General features: G+C 36.5%; 1 protein-coding gene across 2 annotated transcripts in view; it reads left to right on the top strand.

The window, feature by feature from the left end:
* The window catches only part of THSD7A (thrombospondin type 1 domain containing 7A), a 486,579-nt gene that overhangs the window by 386,969 nt on the left and 81,083 nt on the right, over positions 1-18,527 (top strand). For both annotated transcript variants that reach the window (XM_056118708.1, XM_056118707.1), the window contains exons 10-11: positions 4,797-4,929; positions 6,158-6,261. In XM_056118708.1, the coding sequence (XP_055974683.1) occupies positions 4,797-4,929; positions 6,158-6,261 (237 nt within the window). The remainder of the gene's footprint in view (positions 1-4,796; positions 4,930-6,157; positions 6,262-18,527) is intronic.

Here is an 18,527-nt window from a genome sequence, read left to right as displayed (position 1 = left end):
AATAAGAATTGAATTTCCACTGTGCAATCCATTATTAATGCAAAGTGAGTTATCATAATCACATGTCACTGCCCTCCCGTTGTTCATTGATTTGCTCGAGCGGGCCCAGTAATGTCTGCATTGTAACACTTGTGACTGTGTTTTCGCATATCGAATACATTACAGATAGCTTGCCAGGCTTTACCTACCAGGTACTCTCGGTAGCTTGCTGGGCACTCCGAGAGGGGCGGAGGAATCGAAACTGGGTCGGCCAGGTCAGCCGCGTGCAAGGCCCTACCCGCTGTGGCATTGCTCCAGCCATAGTCACATCACGATCACGATCACGATCACGATCATCCTGTTTTTCGTCGACTACCTCGAGCAGGGATTGACTAGATTGTGACAAGATGTGACAAGAAGTCATAGATTTTAGGTTTATTTAAATTATGTGAGTTAAGTGAATTAAGTGATGTTGCTGCTTTCAACTCAGCAAACAAAGTAGTATGACAACACTAACATTTGGTTTTTGCCTCAAAAATCTGAATGCTTTGCCTTTGTACCTTTGTACTTATGAGCTTCATTGAAACCAGGAGCTTTCTAGCATTCATTCTCCCCTGTCTTTCCTGGAACCTTGGTTTCAGTTCCATGTTTGTTTTCTACCTGCATGTTTAGAAACATTGGCGAGTGCCAACCATGTATTGGCATATGTCTCTGAGAATTTAAGTTCTGTGGGAGAATGAAAGACCTGATCCTCTTTAGTTTTTTGCTATTAAAAATCAACCAGGGGCTAGAGAGATACTATAAATCTTAAAACTCTTGTCTTGCAAATGGCTGACCCTATTTTAATTCCTGGCACTGCATATGGTCACCTGAGCACAGAGCCAGTAATAAGCCCTGAGCACTGCCAAACATGGCCCAATTCCCCCAAATTCAACCAATTAGACCAACACTGCCTTCAATCTCCTAGTAATGAGCAAATATGTAGTCTATTGCTTTTTTATATTCTTAAAGAGATTAAAGACAGCTGAAATAAAACAAAATAAAAATAATGAAAGTGTAAAAGGAGTGAAGTCAGATAATAAAAGGCAGCTGAGGGAAGGAAGAGCAAGAGCAAAGCTTTAGTGAGAAAATTAAAGGGAAGGTGAGCCCCTGCAGTTGAAAAGAAAATTAGCTCTAAGATCTTGTTGAATGAAGGAGAAAAAGAGAGGCACTTTAACAGATTGTCAAGGGAAACAAGTGTTTTCTTGACCTGAATTACTAGAAGAGTTATCATATGGGAATTAAAATATAAATATAAAGGATGGGAACTATATTAACAATTTTATTTAAGTTCTATCTGTACTTCAAGTTTCCCTAGAAAATGATATTTAATATGTGAACATTTGAAGCTGACATTCAAATTCTAAGAATAGTCACAATAAAAAGTCCATGACAATATTTTCATATACTTTAATTTTCAGCTACCTACTACTTCCAGCCCCTAAATCCCTATTTCATTATCAGCAGTATTCCAATTATTCACTAAAATAGTTGAGACAGTCTTTAATAGTACAAGTTATCCCACAATGGCAATATTCCTAAAAAAGTCACTTGTGTACCCTAGAATTTTTAATTGGTAAGAGACTTATAGGATTATCTATTCTAGTAAATATAAAATTCAGCACAGCTTCCTAGCAATTGTAAAAATTAGATTCCCAAACCCAGCTCCCAAGGATTCTATTTTAGTAATGCTTAGCATAAAATAAGTATTCTGGTTTTGTTTTCATTTCTTTTAGAAATTTTCCTTTGTAGTCAGACAGTTAAGAAATGACTAATCTGATAATTTTGCACTCTAATATAGGAACTTTTCAGTGCATTGCTGAGACAGTACATAGACTCTGTGGGTACTGACATAATTAGCATAATCTTTCATGATTGGAAAATTATGAAAAATTAATTTTGCTTAAAAAATTTGAACAATATTAATTCAAATTTCATCTTTGATTAGTTTTTTTAGCTTTTTTGGGTCACACCCGGTGATACACAGGGTTTACTCCTGGCTCTACACTCAGGAATTACTCCTGGCAGTGCTCGGGGAGCCATATGGGATGCTGGGAATCGAATCCAGGTCAGCCTTGTGCAAGGCAAGCATCCTACCTGCTATGCAATCACTCCAGCCCCTAAATTTTATTTTTTTAATTTTAATTTAGGTACTGCAGTTGATGAAACTATTAATGGTAGAGTTTCATGCATAAATATTCCAGTACCAGACCCTTTACTGGAGTGTCTACACCCTTCCTCAATAGTTCTTATTTGGGGCTGCTAACTCTTTCAAGTTCCCGTTCTTATAGTCTATGTGGCAAATGTTTAATGATCCTGAAGATAGGGGGAATGTATGTTTATCAGGAAAACACCATTAAAAATCATTATTTGGGGAATTATTTTATAAATAGAATCATGTCATGTGACTGTATATATTTTATACAGAGGGGAAAATGGAGACAAAAACTGAAATTACTAAATAGAAATTATAATTATAGTTGATATATTGGAAAATACTTTCTTCAAGCTAGAATATTTTATACTATTTCTAGTACTAAAAGAAAATATTAAGCTACATTAGAGTAATAATCTTGTCAAACTGATATGTTTGAAGATAAATTTTAAATAATTTTAGTGGATATTAAAATATAATTTTAATTATTTACTTACAAAAATTATTATCAATTTTGAATAGTTCATTATAATGTTTATCTCATGTATTCTCCATCTTGGGAATTCACCCCTCTCAACCTGAGATGTCACTCATACACCTCTCTCTCTCTCTCTCTCTCTCTCTCTCTCTCTCACATACACACACACCTCTCTCTCATCTCTCTTTTTCTCTCTCTTTTCTCTCTACCCCCCACCTCCCTGTTGTATTTCTCTAAATAAAACTATTTTACTTCACGAAAATAAATAAATAAATGTCTGTATCTAGGAATTCACACACATTCTGTTGCTTATAAGACCTGATATATTTTTATTTTTTATTTATTTATTTTTTGCATGTGATTAGTTTTACATTTTTGGAAACTGCTCTCTTCACACTCTGCTTTGTGATATATTTTATACAAAGGGAAAAAATGGAGACAAAAACCGAAATTACTAAATGGAAATTATAATTGTAGCAAAAATGTAATACCATGGTAAAACTTAAAAGAAATAGTGTCTCTTCAAAACTTGAACATTGAATTATCCTGCCCCACAAATGTAATTCCTAGCTTAGTACCCCCTAAAAACTAAAAGCCGGAACTGAAATGGAATTTTCTGCATAGTAGCTCTATTCATCGTCAAAAGTTAGAAAAACACTAAATGTGCATTAATGGATGGATGAATCAACAATTTGTGGCTTATACACACAATGGAACACTATTTGCTTTTAAAAGGAATGAACTAAAACATGCTAAAATGTAGATCATACTTGGAATCATTAAGCTAAATGAAAGAAGGCAGATGTATAAGGTCACCTATGATTCCATTTATAACAAATGTCCAGGTAGGTAAATCCATAGAGATGGGGCCAGATGGGTGGTTGCAGGAGCTGGGTAGGGGAAGCAACTGCTTAATGGATATAAAGCTTTCTTTGGGGATAATGAAAATGCTTTAGAAATAGATAGATAAAGATAGTGATTGCACAACATCATGCAGTGCCACTGAACTGTTACTTTAAAAGATTAAATTAATTTTATGTGAATATTACTTCTAGAAATAAGATTTCCTGAGCAATTCAAAAGTCTTAATGGGAACAAAAAGAACGTAAAATTTGTGAAGAAACCTAGGTAACATTTGAAATAGCTTTACCATTGCTTCCTGGTATTATCAACCTGTGACTAATAAAAGAACCAAGTTTTCTTTAGTACAGTAATACAGTAGCAATCCCACTTTATTATATGGAAGGTTGGAACATGAAAAATCAAAATTATTTTTTTATTCAGAACTTGATGTCCCTTTGAATAAGCTATAGTGCAATCTTGAAAGCGAATTTTCACAGCAAACCAGTTTTTCTTAGGTTTTCTCCATACTTCCCACCTTCAACTATCTCACACTCTAAGGAAAACTAAATGACTTACCTAACTGGAGGTGGGGAAAGGCATTTTCAGTTCTCCATTCTTTGCCAAGAGTTTAACTACATGCTCCAAGTACATAGTCTGCCATATTTACAGATGGCCCACTAGGCCAGGGACCATCCAGTGACTTACAACTGTAGATTATTCAAATGAACACAGTGCTCTGACAGCAGCAATCAGAATCACTGGTGTTTAGGATGGGACCTGAATTGACTATCCTATACAGTTTAGTATGGATGATAGATAACTGGAATAATTTATATTATGCATCTTCAATTAAGTGATAACAAAGAAATAAAATTTCACATTAAAAAACTGAATATATTCTCCTAAGAACGATTCATTCAATGTATATGAGCTGCACTCTGTGAGATGGCATGAAAATAAACTTACAGCAGAGAAAAAGAAATTAATTAGTTCTGTCATTTTTCTCAAGGAAAAGAAACATACACAAGAGCAATTACTTTGTAACTCTGGTTTAGGAAGGCTGGTGAACTATGGGACTGTTTTCTTCATTTTTTCACTTTTTTTAAAATGCAAATAGATTGGATTTTCCATATACACAGTCTTCAGGCGAATTGAGGAAGGGATTGGATTAAATGAGACTTCTTTCTGGGATGTCAAAGCACAGGTAGCTAGAGGCAATATAGTCTCTTCACACTGGGGATGATATTTGAAGATTCTTTCATTAGTGCAGAGTACAGAGGTTAAAAAGCTGCTTCATTCCAGGTGACTCCGGGGTCAAGAAGCAGTCTCGGCACCGGGTCATCATTCAGCTGGCAGCCAATGGAGGCCGCGACTGCACAGACCCCCTCTATGAAGAGAAGGTCTGTGAGGCCCCGCCAGTGTGCCAAAGCTACAGGTAACAGAGTTCAAGGGAAAGCACTGAGTGTGATGCCTGGAGAAAATCCTTCAAGTTCCTATTGTTTCATAATGGGGGAAAAAAGGAAGCGAATGATGTTCATCCAGCTGCATAGAGTCAGATGTTCATGACCAGATGTATGATCTCTTGCTTCTTAAGGAGAATTGCTTTGTCACTGAAATTATCTCCAGGAAAGGGCTTATGTAAAGTTCCAAGCTGTATTACTATCTTCAGGAATTTGGAGAAATTTCCTATGTCGCTCTGAGAAGTGCTGGAAAGTGGTCAATAATTAGAAAACGCATTTGCTTTGGGAATTCATTCTTTTTCACTTAGAGGATGAGGCTAGGCATTGCCCCCTAGCTCTCAGAGCACCTGTTCCTCATAAAGACTGGCGTTCTGGCTCACAAAATGACATCTTTATCCCAGGCATCTTCGTAAAATGTTCTGGTCATTTGTTGCTAACTCAGATAATACTCATAAAGAGAATTAAAGCTATTAAACTACCTATCATTATCTTGACAGTGATTGGAGAATTTTTTCCTCATAACCACCAAACAAAATTCCTAATTGAAACTTGATGTACTATATAATTGCATTCCTGATAACAAAGGAAATATTATGGCATCAATTGATGCACTGTGTGATCACAAAATATTAATTTAAGATAAAAAATTACAGACAATTTGCCATCTTAATGTATTTGTATTTAATTCTAAGATAACAGACATTATAATTGTATGTTTCCATAACAGATAACCATCAGCCTAAATGTTTATTTGGAGGTTTTGTTTTTATTAAGTGTATTATGTTTGAAATGAAAATTTATGAGTTACCCTATCTATACTGCTAATTAAAACATTACACAACGTGTTTCTGACTTACATGCAACTACATAGAATTTAATCATTTGAATATCCTGCTTAAATGGAAGGTATAACTTTGGGACTATCTAATACATCTCCTGGCAACCTTAGTCATTGAAAAGTCTTTAGAGTCCATTCCTGAAGAATTTTACAATAATGAACTCTTGTATCCACTGCCATAGAAAGTACATTTGTATTTGATAATGCCTTTATAATATCTAATAGAGATCTCAATGAAATTTAGATAGCACTGAGAGCACTATTAAATAAATTCTAATTTTCAGTATTCAAATTCCTGTTTCCATGCCTGTCTCTGTGGTTTGTTTAGTATTTTATATTTTCTCCATGAACTTTTTTTCTCGAAGGTGGAAAACTCACAAATGGCGCAGGTGCCAGTTAGTCCCTTGGAGTGTGCAACAGGACAGCCCTGGGGCCCAAGAAGGCTGTGGGCCGGGACGACAGGCAAGAGGTGAGAGACCCTGTTCTATAGTTGATTTGCCTTTAACTTCTCCAACCCTAATAACTAAGTACTTTGATGAATGTATCACTTTGATGTCATGCGTAGCTGGCAGGAAAAAGTAGCTATGAATCTGCTTCCAGACTGTCTTCCTCATTCTAGAACACAGAAACTCTCTTTTTCTCATTGCACCCTTCGTTCTTTGGTTCAACACTTTCCTCATTCAGACCTGAAAGATATAGACCAAATTCTTGAAAAGGCTTTTTCATAGAAGGTATTCCGCAGCTATCTGATTGTTGTCGTTGTTACTTTGGGAGGGTCATGGCATGTCATAAAACTCGGCTTGTCGCTTTAACAATCAATAGGAGTATTAAGATTTTTAAATCATTACTTAAATGCATACAGGGTATATATAGACTATATTATAATTGGCTAGATTGCCTAGAAAACATCAGCAATGACACCCTTCATATTGTCATGATTATCCCCAATTCTGTTCATATTCAGGACTAATTGTTAAATGACAGATTTATGTACTTGAAACCTGCCATGTGTGAATTGCAATCTGTCTGCTCTACTAGATAACATGAAATCTTGCCTAAATGACTGATGGAAATATTTCCAATTTTCCATTATTAGTAACTAGGCATTGTGAACAATACTTACATCCCAAAATTTGGAACATATTTACACTTGTAGAAATCTCAGTATTGATGAAATAGTTGCTTGGCTTTACTCATACTGATTTTTAGGGTATATTTTCTGCTATTGACTTAAATTTTTGTTCAGTATTAATTGAATATACAGGTACATTTCTTTAGCTCATCAAAGCATGTTTTGCTCTCATTTGTAGTTATGTGTTCAAATATTACAAAAATCTGAACATATTAAGCAGAATCCACTTTTACTTCTTTGATCTTAAGCCTCCTCTTTACTGTGAAAGATGAATTTCTTTTTAAATTTGGCCATATTCAAAGCAAGTATGTTACGCACTGTACTATCTCTCCAGCCTCCAAATACTCTGTTTTTATATTATTAATCTTATGTATATTTATGAAACATTTAATTTAGAAAAAATTAACTACCTAGGGATTTTTAGGATTTTATTTTCTGCATAATTTTATTATGTATTTCCTATCATCAACTTCAGACTAAAACTGTCTCCCTTTAGACTTAATGAGATTTGAGATTTAGAATTGAAAGGCATTCACCCCATTTCACACTACTCATTAAGACATTGATTGATATGATGCCTTCTTGTTATGCTCTACTCTGCTAATTCCTCCCGGAGTCAAAATATACTTGCAGATGTTTTGGGTCATTCAGACTCTATAAATATATATGAGTTTGGGAACCAGAAAACTAATGTTTTAGCCCAGCTTTTTCATAATGCTATGTGAATCTTTTTCATCACCTCTCCTTTCTGGACCACAGTTAACTAAAAAGAAAAAGAACAAAAGTAGAGGCTAAACCAAATGATACTGTGTTTTTTTCCCCAATTTTCACATTGTACAATCTATACAAAATAATCTTCCGGAACCAAAGTGTGAAATGAACTCTAAGGTTCAATTTATGAAAGCTGCCTATGTATGAATACCACTAGAAACACTTTGAGATGTGGTGGAAGCAACATGTGTGAAAAACCACTCCAGTTCCAGACGCTGAACTTAAAAACTACTCAACCTTGGTTCATTCATCTCCTTCCTCTGAGGTTATAATTATATGTATCCTTACAACACTTTACAAATATGAAGTGTTCATAAAATAATAAATTTCTTTTCCTTTTCTGTTAGACCTAACCCTTCTGAATATATGCACAGGCTATATTAAACACAAAAACAATAATATTAATGGAGTCTTTTGCTTTTTGACATGTTTTGATCTCTATAATTATCAGCAATTTTTTTATTATCAAATCTGAAAACCTCTGTACATTCCTCATCTGCCTGACTGTTTGGTAGTATGTGACCCCTTCCCCTCTGTGACCCCTTCCACTCTGGGGGTGTGGGAGGGAAAGGTATAAGGCCTCCTCATTAATACTTTCTGTTCACTTTCTGATTGTTATATTTTTGGTTTCCTAATAACAAGCACCTCTCCCTCTCTGTATTTATAAACAGTGCTTCCTAATCTTGGCCCCTCTCTCTCTCTCTCTCTCTCTCACTCTCTCTCTCTCTCCCTCCCTCCCTCCTCTATCTCTCCTTCTCCTCCCTCTCTCCCACCCTCTCTCCCCCTCCCCCTACACACACTCCCCTCTCTCAGCAGTCTTTTCAATTTTCTGAATAGCTAAGCTGAAAATGTTTTATTATTATAATGAGTTATTTGGGAGAGAGTTTTGGTTCTTTGGGGGGCAAGGGCTAAGTGTTTGTTGGTTTGCTTGCCACACCTGTGAGTGCTAAGGCCTTACTTCTGGTTCTTATTCAGGGATCACACCCGAAACTGCTCAGGGAACAATATGTGGTTAGGAATTGTCCTGGACATGGCAGCAGGCAAGGCAGGCTGTCATACAAAGCTTCTATGTCTCCTGCCCAAGAAGTGATTTTTATGTAAATATGATCAGCAGAATCACTTTAGTTTCCACACTCTGTTCTTATTGACTCAGGTGATTGAATATTTTCCTTAAGAGTCTATTTTCTATAGAAGCATGTAAAAGGGAGAATTTTAAAAATTAAATATTTTTCTAATAAAAAGGAAATATATTCTTTATTAATGGCCATGCTTTTTATAATTTTGCATAATTGACCCACCAAGTTTTTGCTGTTTCATCTTTGTCTCCATATGTTCCAACTGAAAATTGAGAGTTAGCACTGAATTTTTAATGACTAAAATCGTTGTGTAATAGAAATTTTTATTAATAAGCAAAGACTTTGGTGTACTTATCTCCTGTAATTTCTAAGACTTCACACTTTCCAGTTACAATAACTCATTCAACTGTGATCACATTCAGAAGTCTGTATGGGAAAACCTGTGAGTGTCAGAATAAGACGAATTGTATTTGGTTAGGGAGATGAGTTCTCTAAGTAAAATCACCCACCAAATAAAAGTGAAAGACTGAAACTAATCCATTGCTAAAGCAATAGTTTGGAGCCAAAGTAATTAAGAAATACCTAAATGGAAGTCGGGAGATCATATGGGCTGGAGCTATAGCACAGCAGGTAGGGCATTTGTCTTGCACGTGACCAACCTGCATTCGATTCCTTCACCCTTCTTGGAGAGCCTGCCAAGCTACTGAGAGTATTCCGCCTGCATGGCAAAGCCTGTCAAGTTACCTGTGACATATTCGATATGCAAAAAAAGAATAACAACAAGTCTCACAACTTGTTGTGAGACTTTACTGGTGCCTGCTTGAGCAAATCGATGAACAATGGGAGGACGGTGCAGTGGTACAGTATACATACATACATATATATGTAAGGTAAGGTAAGGTAAAGGCCCTCCCGTTGATCGTTGATTTGCTCGAGTGGGCCCAGTAACGTATAGACACATATGTATGCACTTATGTATCCACATAATAACAGCAAAAGAATGAGAAGAAACTTGACTGGAAAGATAATAGACTAAGTAGAAAGGAGAAAGAATACAAAGCAACGTCTGTTCTTAAAAATAACAGCTAAACATTTGAGGTTTTAAAAAATGGCATTAAATGTGTCACAAAAGAGTAGGTAAATTGAAGATCTGAAGATGTGAGCTGGAGCCCCCGGGGTGATTTCATAGAGAACTATAAATGTCAGGATCAGTATTTTAAACCTTGTTCAATAAGTGGTGGGAGCAAGGATCTGATAAAAGCAGTGCTTTATCTATCGGAACATAAAGAATAAATTAGAAAGATAAGACATTTGTGCCTGGATACCAGCTAGGATATTGTTGTCACAAAGTTGAAGTAATAAGGGATGACTCTGGAACCACAGTAGTAAGAATCAGCAAAATAAGTTATTTTTCAGCTTACACTAGAAAAAATAATTTTATAACTTGCTGAGAAACAAGAAAGTAGAAGTAGATCAGAGATGGTCATATCATGATCATATGATTCTTTAACTCCAGTATTTCCAGTTTAAAACCAGTGTTTGGCTTTGGGGAACCTATGCTTCCTATAATAACTACTCAGGTTTTGTTTTGTTCTGTTTTGTTTATTGTGAAAGCAGCCATGGGAATAGCTAAAGAAATGTGTATGACTGTGTTCATTGAAACATTAATTTAAAAAAAGAAAAAGCATGATACTCATAAGATCCACAAACTATGATTTAGTTTTTGAATCTTTGACTGAACCTTTCACGTTACAGAAAAATAGAATACTAAATTACCTTTTTTCAAACCTGTTGTGGGGTCACGATCAAAAGTCCACCAGAGATCAAAAGGTTAAAATTTGTAGGAGTCTTTATTGACACCAGCTGATGGGAAGAGCAGCAGCCTCCCAGAAGAAGCACTGGCCTTCTATTAGGGAAAAAACACATCCTGGTGCCTGAGCACTTTCGTAAGCATTTTCATAATTTCTTTGAACTCCCCAAACTCACATCCTGGTGCTCGCAAAGCAAGCATTTTTACAGAAAAAGCAGTTACAGCAAGGAGTCCATGAAACAAACAGTTCCTTTAATGATATCCCTTTAGCACCCTAGCCATTGTTCCTTTTTGCAATCCCTGAGGGGCTTTTGGTTCCTTGCAGGAAGTTCAGTGCACTTGTGGAATGCCACAGTTAAATCAGCTAAAACAATAAACTGAAAAATTAAACTTCTTCCTCCCTTTCAATGTCCCCTTTACAAATAAACTAGCCAACTGTCCTAGACCTTCTTTTTCCCAGTCACCTGCACTTTCAGTCATCTTTTAACAGCATGGGAAGTACAGCCAGAATTCATTTTTACTATTTTGACTATGGACTATTGTTCCATTGCTAGGAAAATACAAATGCCAACGTGTTTCAAAGGACTAGAAAAGCAATTCAGTTCCCAGAAGCTCTCTAATAAATAACTGTAGCTGCTGACAATCTCTACACTGACACTCTTTGTAAAGAAAATTAGTAGAGTATCAGCCTTACCCAGAAATTATTTAGAAATTCCATTTGAATCAAGTAAATGCAGTCTTGACCAAACCTAAATTCTGTATATTTCAAAACTAAATGAAAATTCTTTTAGATATTTTACGTAAGAAAATAGAAAGCTTTAACAAAAAATAAATATACTTCTGAAAACTTTTTAAATATATGGAATGTGCTTTCTTATGACCCAATTTAATTAAATTTGAATGGAAGGGGAAATAGTGGTGAGACTAAATTTTTTATTAATATTTATAATAACCAGTAACTTTTTTATCCAATTTTGTCTGAACTGTCCTAGCTACACTACCATAAGCAGAATATTTTCTTATTCATAGGAGTTTCTATAAAATACTAGACATTTTTATGAAATTAAATATCACAAAAATTATAATGTACTATTTTTATAGAACAGTTATATTTGTCGCTTGTCTGCTCTAACAAGTTATCATAGACTGAGTGACTTAAACAAGAATGTATTTCTCACACTGTGGAGACTGGATATTCGATGTATTGTCCAATTCTATTCCTGGTGAGAGAGTTCTTCTTGACTTAATAACTCTCTTCTTATTGTGTCCTTTCAAAGTACAGCAAGACTTAAAATATTAAAAATTAGGTATTTCAGGTTATTCTACTTAATAATGTGTGGGATATAAAGAGACAGCAGAAACAGGAAGTTTAAAGGAATAATTAACAAGATTTGGCAATTCTACAATTTGATTCACCTTTAAATCTCTTAGAGAAACATTAGAGAGCCTTTGAAATATACATAATTTCTGTAGTACTATTAATAAACAACACAAATATGTTCACATTCTGCTTAATTTTCATGTAAATAGGCAATTTAGATTGTGTTTCATGCTAGTTAATTCACTTGTGTATCATTTTTAAACAGAATTGTAACCTTTATTGTCTTTTCTTTCTACTCATATTTCTGCAGTTCAGATAGCACTTAGAAGGTTAAATTAATGGTTAGTTAGTAACTATATATTGGAAACCCAATCATAATATCTGTAACTAGAGTTACCACTACATTTCAAGGATGAAGTACATGGCCCATAATAATGGCAAGTTTGGACATTTTACTTCTTTTCATTCTATAAGTTCCCTAAGGAGTAATATCAATCAGTACTATCTGATACGTATGTATTTTACTTAAGCATATACTGAAAATGCAATATTTATAAGTTTACTTAAAATGTATATATTTGATATTATTGTCTTTTTTATTTGGTAACACATTTACACTGTGTATGATGTAAAAGTATCATAACAGATGCTTCTACTTTTCAAAAATTAACTTCAAGTATACTCTTCATGTGGATGAATCTCTAGTTCTATATAATTTACAAAATGTGTACCTGTCAGGAGACTGCAGTAGAATTAATAATCCCCAGGCTTCCTAGTAATCTTTCTGCCAAGGAATCTGTCTGTTGTACTACTGACCTGTCACTAAGTTCTCATGTCAGTCCCTATATGTCTAGACCAGGGTAATTTGGATGTCTTCTCCACAATATGGAGCACAAAAAAAAAAAAAAAGACATAAATAACAGGCTTGAATAGCAGGGGTTCTCCTGACCTTGAGAATCCTCACCCTGTATCACTTATTTGTTCAGAAGTTTATCAAAGTCTAAGAAAATGCAAAAGGCCAGCCACCCTTTCAGAAACGGCTGCTCCACCGGGCACCCGGCTATTCCCACAGGGCTTCCTGTCCAGGCCTCTCTCCATCACTCCACAGCATGTGCTACTGGAACTTCCATCAGTATGCTGGTGGGTGAATCTCCTTTCGAGTCTTGCTTTGTTTCTCTTGTGAGTACGAAAATACCACTGGAAGAAATTCACGTGGATGTTCATCAGGGTATTTAGATGATTTTGGATATTGAAAAACAGGCAGGGTGTTTGTTCCTACAGAAAAGGTTGTAGTTCTCTGTGCAGAAACCAGAGCAAATCTTCCAAGAGGATGTGTTGGAGCTGGGGGAGAAGGGTCAGGAAGGATGCTCCTGTCCAGAAGCACTTAACAAAGCTGTGGGCCTGGCAGTAGGTTCAGGACATCACTAATCAGCAAAGGCAGCCCCCCAAACCCCGCAGGGCTCCCTGGCCTACCTGGAGCAAGCCTGTGTCTGCATCCTTCCCCCATGAAGCCACGCTGAGGAGCGTGCTGAGGGATGGGAGAGTGCCCAGCACCACCGCAGAGCCAGCCTTTACTTCTCGGGATGCTTGGGAAGAACTCTACCACAGCAGGAGTTGATTTTTATGCTTCCACCTGTAAACACAAGCTAGTTTTACAAGCTGTTATTTTGTGAATACATTACAAAATGCCTTTAGGTTTAGCAAACCAAATACCCCCTCCCTTGATTTTGTTCTGTTTTGTTATGTTTTTTTTTTTGCTTTTTGGGTCACACCTGGCGATGTACAGGGGTTACTCCTGGCTCTGCCCTCAGGAGTTACTCCTGGCAGTGCTCAGGGGACCATATGGGATGCTGGGAATCGAACCCGGGTCGACTGCGTGCAAGGCAAACGCCCCACCCGCTGTGCTATCTCTCCAGCCCCTTGATTTTGTTTTCTATTCAAGTTTCAGTGTTAGCTATTGGATGCTTTGGGGTGGTTTTAGTTTTTGTATGACTCACATTTCTTTATGTTTTTAGTTGGTATGTGGGCCGGTATGACCTATGTGAATTGGGATGAAGGATTTGGTTATTGACCTTTCTTGGCCTTTCTTTGTGGGGCTGTGAATAGGTGAGTTTGCTGTGCCCAGATTTGAGAGTACCTCAAGGAAGAGGAGTCTAATGCCGCTGTGTTTGCAGCTCTCCGAGCCTGGGTGAGCGTCCATTCTCCCAGCTTAGGCTTGCGTTGTTGAGTGGAATCCTTAGCTGACCTTGATTTGGGGTGAGCTTGTCTTTTGTATAATATTGCTTTCCTTCTTCAGTTTGAATGTGTGTGGGAGGAGCTGCTATATGCCCTAGAGTGTCAGTTGGCAGGACCACTGTATGCAGGGCTGGCTGTGGGCCTGTGAGTTGTGTTGGCTTGTTTTGGGGTTTGCCTTTGTTGTTGTTGTTGAGAAAGATTCTTATTACTAAAGGGTGTCGATTCCAAGAGATCTTGGCCTTGGGATCGGAGGTGGGTTGCCAGTGCCCGGAGCTCATGACAGATCTTCACAGCCAGCATGTGGAGCCCCAGCAGCAGGATGGCATTATGCTGTGTGGTTGGTTATACGGGCCTACAGGATGCTCATTGAGAAACAGGCAGCTGTTGTCTGGCTCTCCTTGGATGAGATTTTTCTTGTTTAGTCTCTTCCTGGGTTTCAACCTCAGACCCACACGGTGCTCCAGTGTTTTCTGTGATGCTTGCTCTGTTCTCTACACAGTTGTCCACCTCTACCTGATGCACTCACTATCATTCACTACTCTGGCATGGCTGCCACCTGACTCCCAAAACTTGGGAGACCTTCAAGCTATACCCCAGGAAACAGGGATTACCAGCCTTGCTCTGTTCTCCCTCAGGATTATGATATGTATCTGTATCACTCATAAGAGTCCATCTGTATGGACTCTATGCTTCCCTCTCATCAATTTGCTCGAGCGGGCCCAGTAACATCTCCATTGTGAGACTTGTTGTTACTGTCTTTGGCATATTGAATACTCTCCGTAGCTTGCCAGGCTCTCTGAGAGGGGCAGAGGAATCGAACGTGGCTCAGCCAGGCTATCTGCGCACAAGGCAAACGCCCTACCACTGTGCTATCACTCCAGCCCTTCCCTCTCATACTGAATATATATATATATATAGAATATATATATATGTATATATGTATACACACAGGGACTGCATAGTTTCCCCTTGGTGTATAGAAATTGCATATTTTTATACATGCACATTGTTTTTGTTTATATGTAAGGTGAATACTTGAGGACAACAAATTCTATCAGAATATGCATATAAATTAAAGCATTTAGAAACTATTTTTAGTCACATGCTTTCAAGGTTGTTAACCTGATTATTAGAATCTCTAACAGCTTTGCACATAAAGCCTATACCAACTAATTTAGGTAATATTTCAATAATAGAGGATTTCTGCACAAAAAAGAGAAGGAAAAAATAAAATGCAAATTAAAAATGTTTAATTTTCCTCTACAAAATTAAAATTATGAGGTATAAATATTTAAATATTTTCCTCACTTTATGCTGCTACTTTGCATGGAAAATTTATGATTAAATCTCTAAGTGACTTAAATTGTATGGATAGCCTTATCAACATTTTCTTAAAATTTTAGGCATTATGATTTACAATACTGTAAATTATAGAGTTTCATGCATGCAATGTTCTTGCCCTGCACTATCCACCTCAGCATCCACTTCCTCCACCATTATCTCATGGTCCTCCATCACTGCCACCACCACACTCCATCATACCTCTCCACCCCGTTCTAGACCATAGTAAGCTCAGTATTGGACTCAGTTATTATGTTCTGTTGCCTTTGGCTGTTTGTTTTTTCATTACCATGTTACTTTATATCAGTGTATGAGATCATTCTGTGTTTGTTCCTCTTCTTGTCTTCATATCCTTCTCTTCTGAATAATTTCAGTCAGGATGATACCCTCCAGATTCATCCTGATAGCAGCAAATTGCATTATTTTATCTTTTCTTCCAGCAAAGTATAGTATGTTGTTTATACATGCCATGGGTATTTTTTTAAATCCAGTTATCTATTCTTAGACACTAGATTTCTAATCTAGTTTCCAGATTTTGGCTGCTGTAAATGGTGATACAGTGAATTTAGGAGCAGGAAAGTCTTTTCAGATGTTTTGGGCTTAGAGTCTATGACCAGAAGTGGAATTGCTGAATCATATGGAAATTCAATGCTTACCTCTTTGAAAACTTTTCCAAAAAGGTTGAACTAGTTGACAGTGTCACCAGCAGTGAATGATGATTCCTTTTTCCCCATATCCATGCCAAAACTCTGGTTGTTTTAGTTCTTTTTTGATGTGTTCCAGTCTTACTGATATGTTGTGATTTTTTTGTTATTGATTTTAATTTATCTAATGATAAGTGATTCAGGACATTTATTTTCAAATACCTATTGACCGTCTTATATGTCTTCTTTGAGGAAATTTCTGTTCATGTCTTCTCCCCATTTTTGATGCTATTAACTATGTTTTTCCTGTTAAATTATAAATGTCAACATCATTCTTTCCCTTAAATTCTATTTTCTTCTTCTTAAAAGTTTAATACTTGGAACAGTCCATCACTTGGAATGGTTCACCACTGCCAGCATTTTCTCTGGACACCTAGAATTTCATCTCTTTCAAAGCAATACTTTCAGTGCAGTTATATTTGGGAGAAGTGATGGCCAGATCCACCCCACATGCAGGCTTTTCTGCCCTGGTTCCTAGTACTCACACTGTCAATTAAAGCATTTATCCAGTAATTAGACCGTGAGTTACAGTTGCCAGAGACATGTGCTATTTTAATGGCCACAATTTTTGAAAAAATTTTAAAAGCAGTTAAAATCTATTTCTTTCTTGGTTTTGAGTCATGTCCAGCTGAGTTCAGGGCTTTACTCCTGATTCTAAGCTCAAGTATCCCTCCTGGCAGGCTTGGGGTACCATATGAGATGATTGAACCCAGATCAGCCACATATAAGACAAGTACCCTATATTCTGTATTATCACTCTGACCGAGTAAAATCAATTTTCATAAAAAATAAATTAAAAAAATAAAATTGAAAAATAAAAAGATTACAGTTTAATGGCATTATTGAGGTGATATTGAGATATCCCGGTGAATTCATCTCAGGAATTCACATTAATCTGTTAATTTTAAGAAGTTGTTATGCACAGGAAGTGGATAGAATTATAAAAAGAACTACCTAGTAAGAACAAAGAAGTTTTAAAAAATTTTCACAGATATAAGTTTCCTTTGACTGATAGATTTATAAGCCACCACCCAATGTCATTCTACTTTACATAAATTATTATTTAAAATACATAAATTATTATTTAAAATCTCTAAAATTAGTTCTGTTTTTATATGGTTTCTTATAGCTTCTAGTTAATTTGGGGGACTTGAATTTTGTTTTATAGTCCTCCCAGAGTCCTGTCATAAAATGCTGATTAGCATTTGCTAGTTTTTAAAATAGCTCATAAAATAAACTTGGCATCATGATTTGTCTGTGATAGTTCCTCAATGCCCTATTTGCTGTGATGCAGTTAGTTAACCCTTCCAGATCCCTAGTGGGGAATCTAACTAACCTCGCTCAGTCTGAGCTACTCCATGGGGAGCTGATTATTATTTCCCAGTAAGTCCTCATACAAAGGCTTGCACATATATTACAAGCATCAAGGAGACTTGGAATCCATTGGTAACTATTTAGGATCAATAAAAATAAAAAGCATTTATTTCCATTCTGCCATAGTTACAGTCACAAACTGTGTAATTAGGAAGTGTAATTTGGCAAACTTGTCAGTAAAAATCTCTCTTACGCAGAGAAGGACCAGGATCATTACATACAACCTAGTAAACAACTGAAACCCTCTTGCATTATTTATAGGTTTGCTCTTATTTCTAACCACAATTAGGTCTCTTGGTAACTAGCTCCCATTCACATTAAGCCCTTTCTTTTTCATTTCTACATGATTCATTCTTCTGTTGTCATTTTTTTCTTAACACTACAACAAAGCTCACTCAGCTAATCACTCAATCAGCTGACCATGTTTTGTCTCTAGTGCCACCCAGATGCTATTGCTGTGGGATTAGCCATATTAACATCCTTCGTTTTAATAAATAAGTTCTCAGAGCTACTGAAACTCTTTGTTAGATGGGTTAGATATAGCACAACAGCTTTCACTGTATGAGGACATTGAGATTACTCTGCTTTCTGTAATGAACTTCACCATGCATGTTTTAGACCCAGTAATTTATTTCACTCTGATTATTCAAGAGAAATGGCAACATGGCTTCACATACAGAAGGGTAATCTGCAGACCAATAGACCTACTCCGCTGTACATCCTGAATAAAAAGGGAATTTCACTCCTCCTCGAGGAAATGAAGATGAACCACTGCATTCTGAATTCTATTAGATTTTCCTCAGCCCTGCATCAGTAGCCTGCTATTTACATACTCTTATATGCATAACACGATTTCTGTGTCCTCTGAGCTTCAGCCAGTACTATCTATTCCCTTTCATTTCAGAAACGCTTATTATTCTCTTTAAAACATAGTTCAAAATTCAGCTAACAAGAAAACTTTTTTTGCCATG

Source organism: Sorex fumeus, unplaced genomic scaffold, assembly GCF_029834395.1.
Source record: "Sorex fumeus unplaced genomic scaffold, SorFum_2.1 ptg000037l, whole genome shotgun sequence".
Classification (NCBI taxonomy): Eukaryota; Metazoa; Chordata; class Mammalia; order Eulipotyphla; family Soricidae; genus Sorex; species Sorex fumeus.
This window is presented reverse-complemented; position numbering and strand designations above follow the sequence as displayed.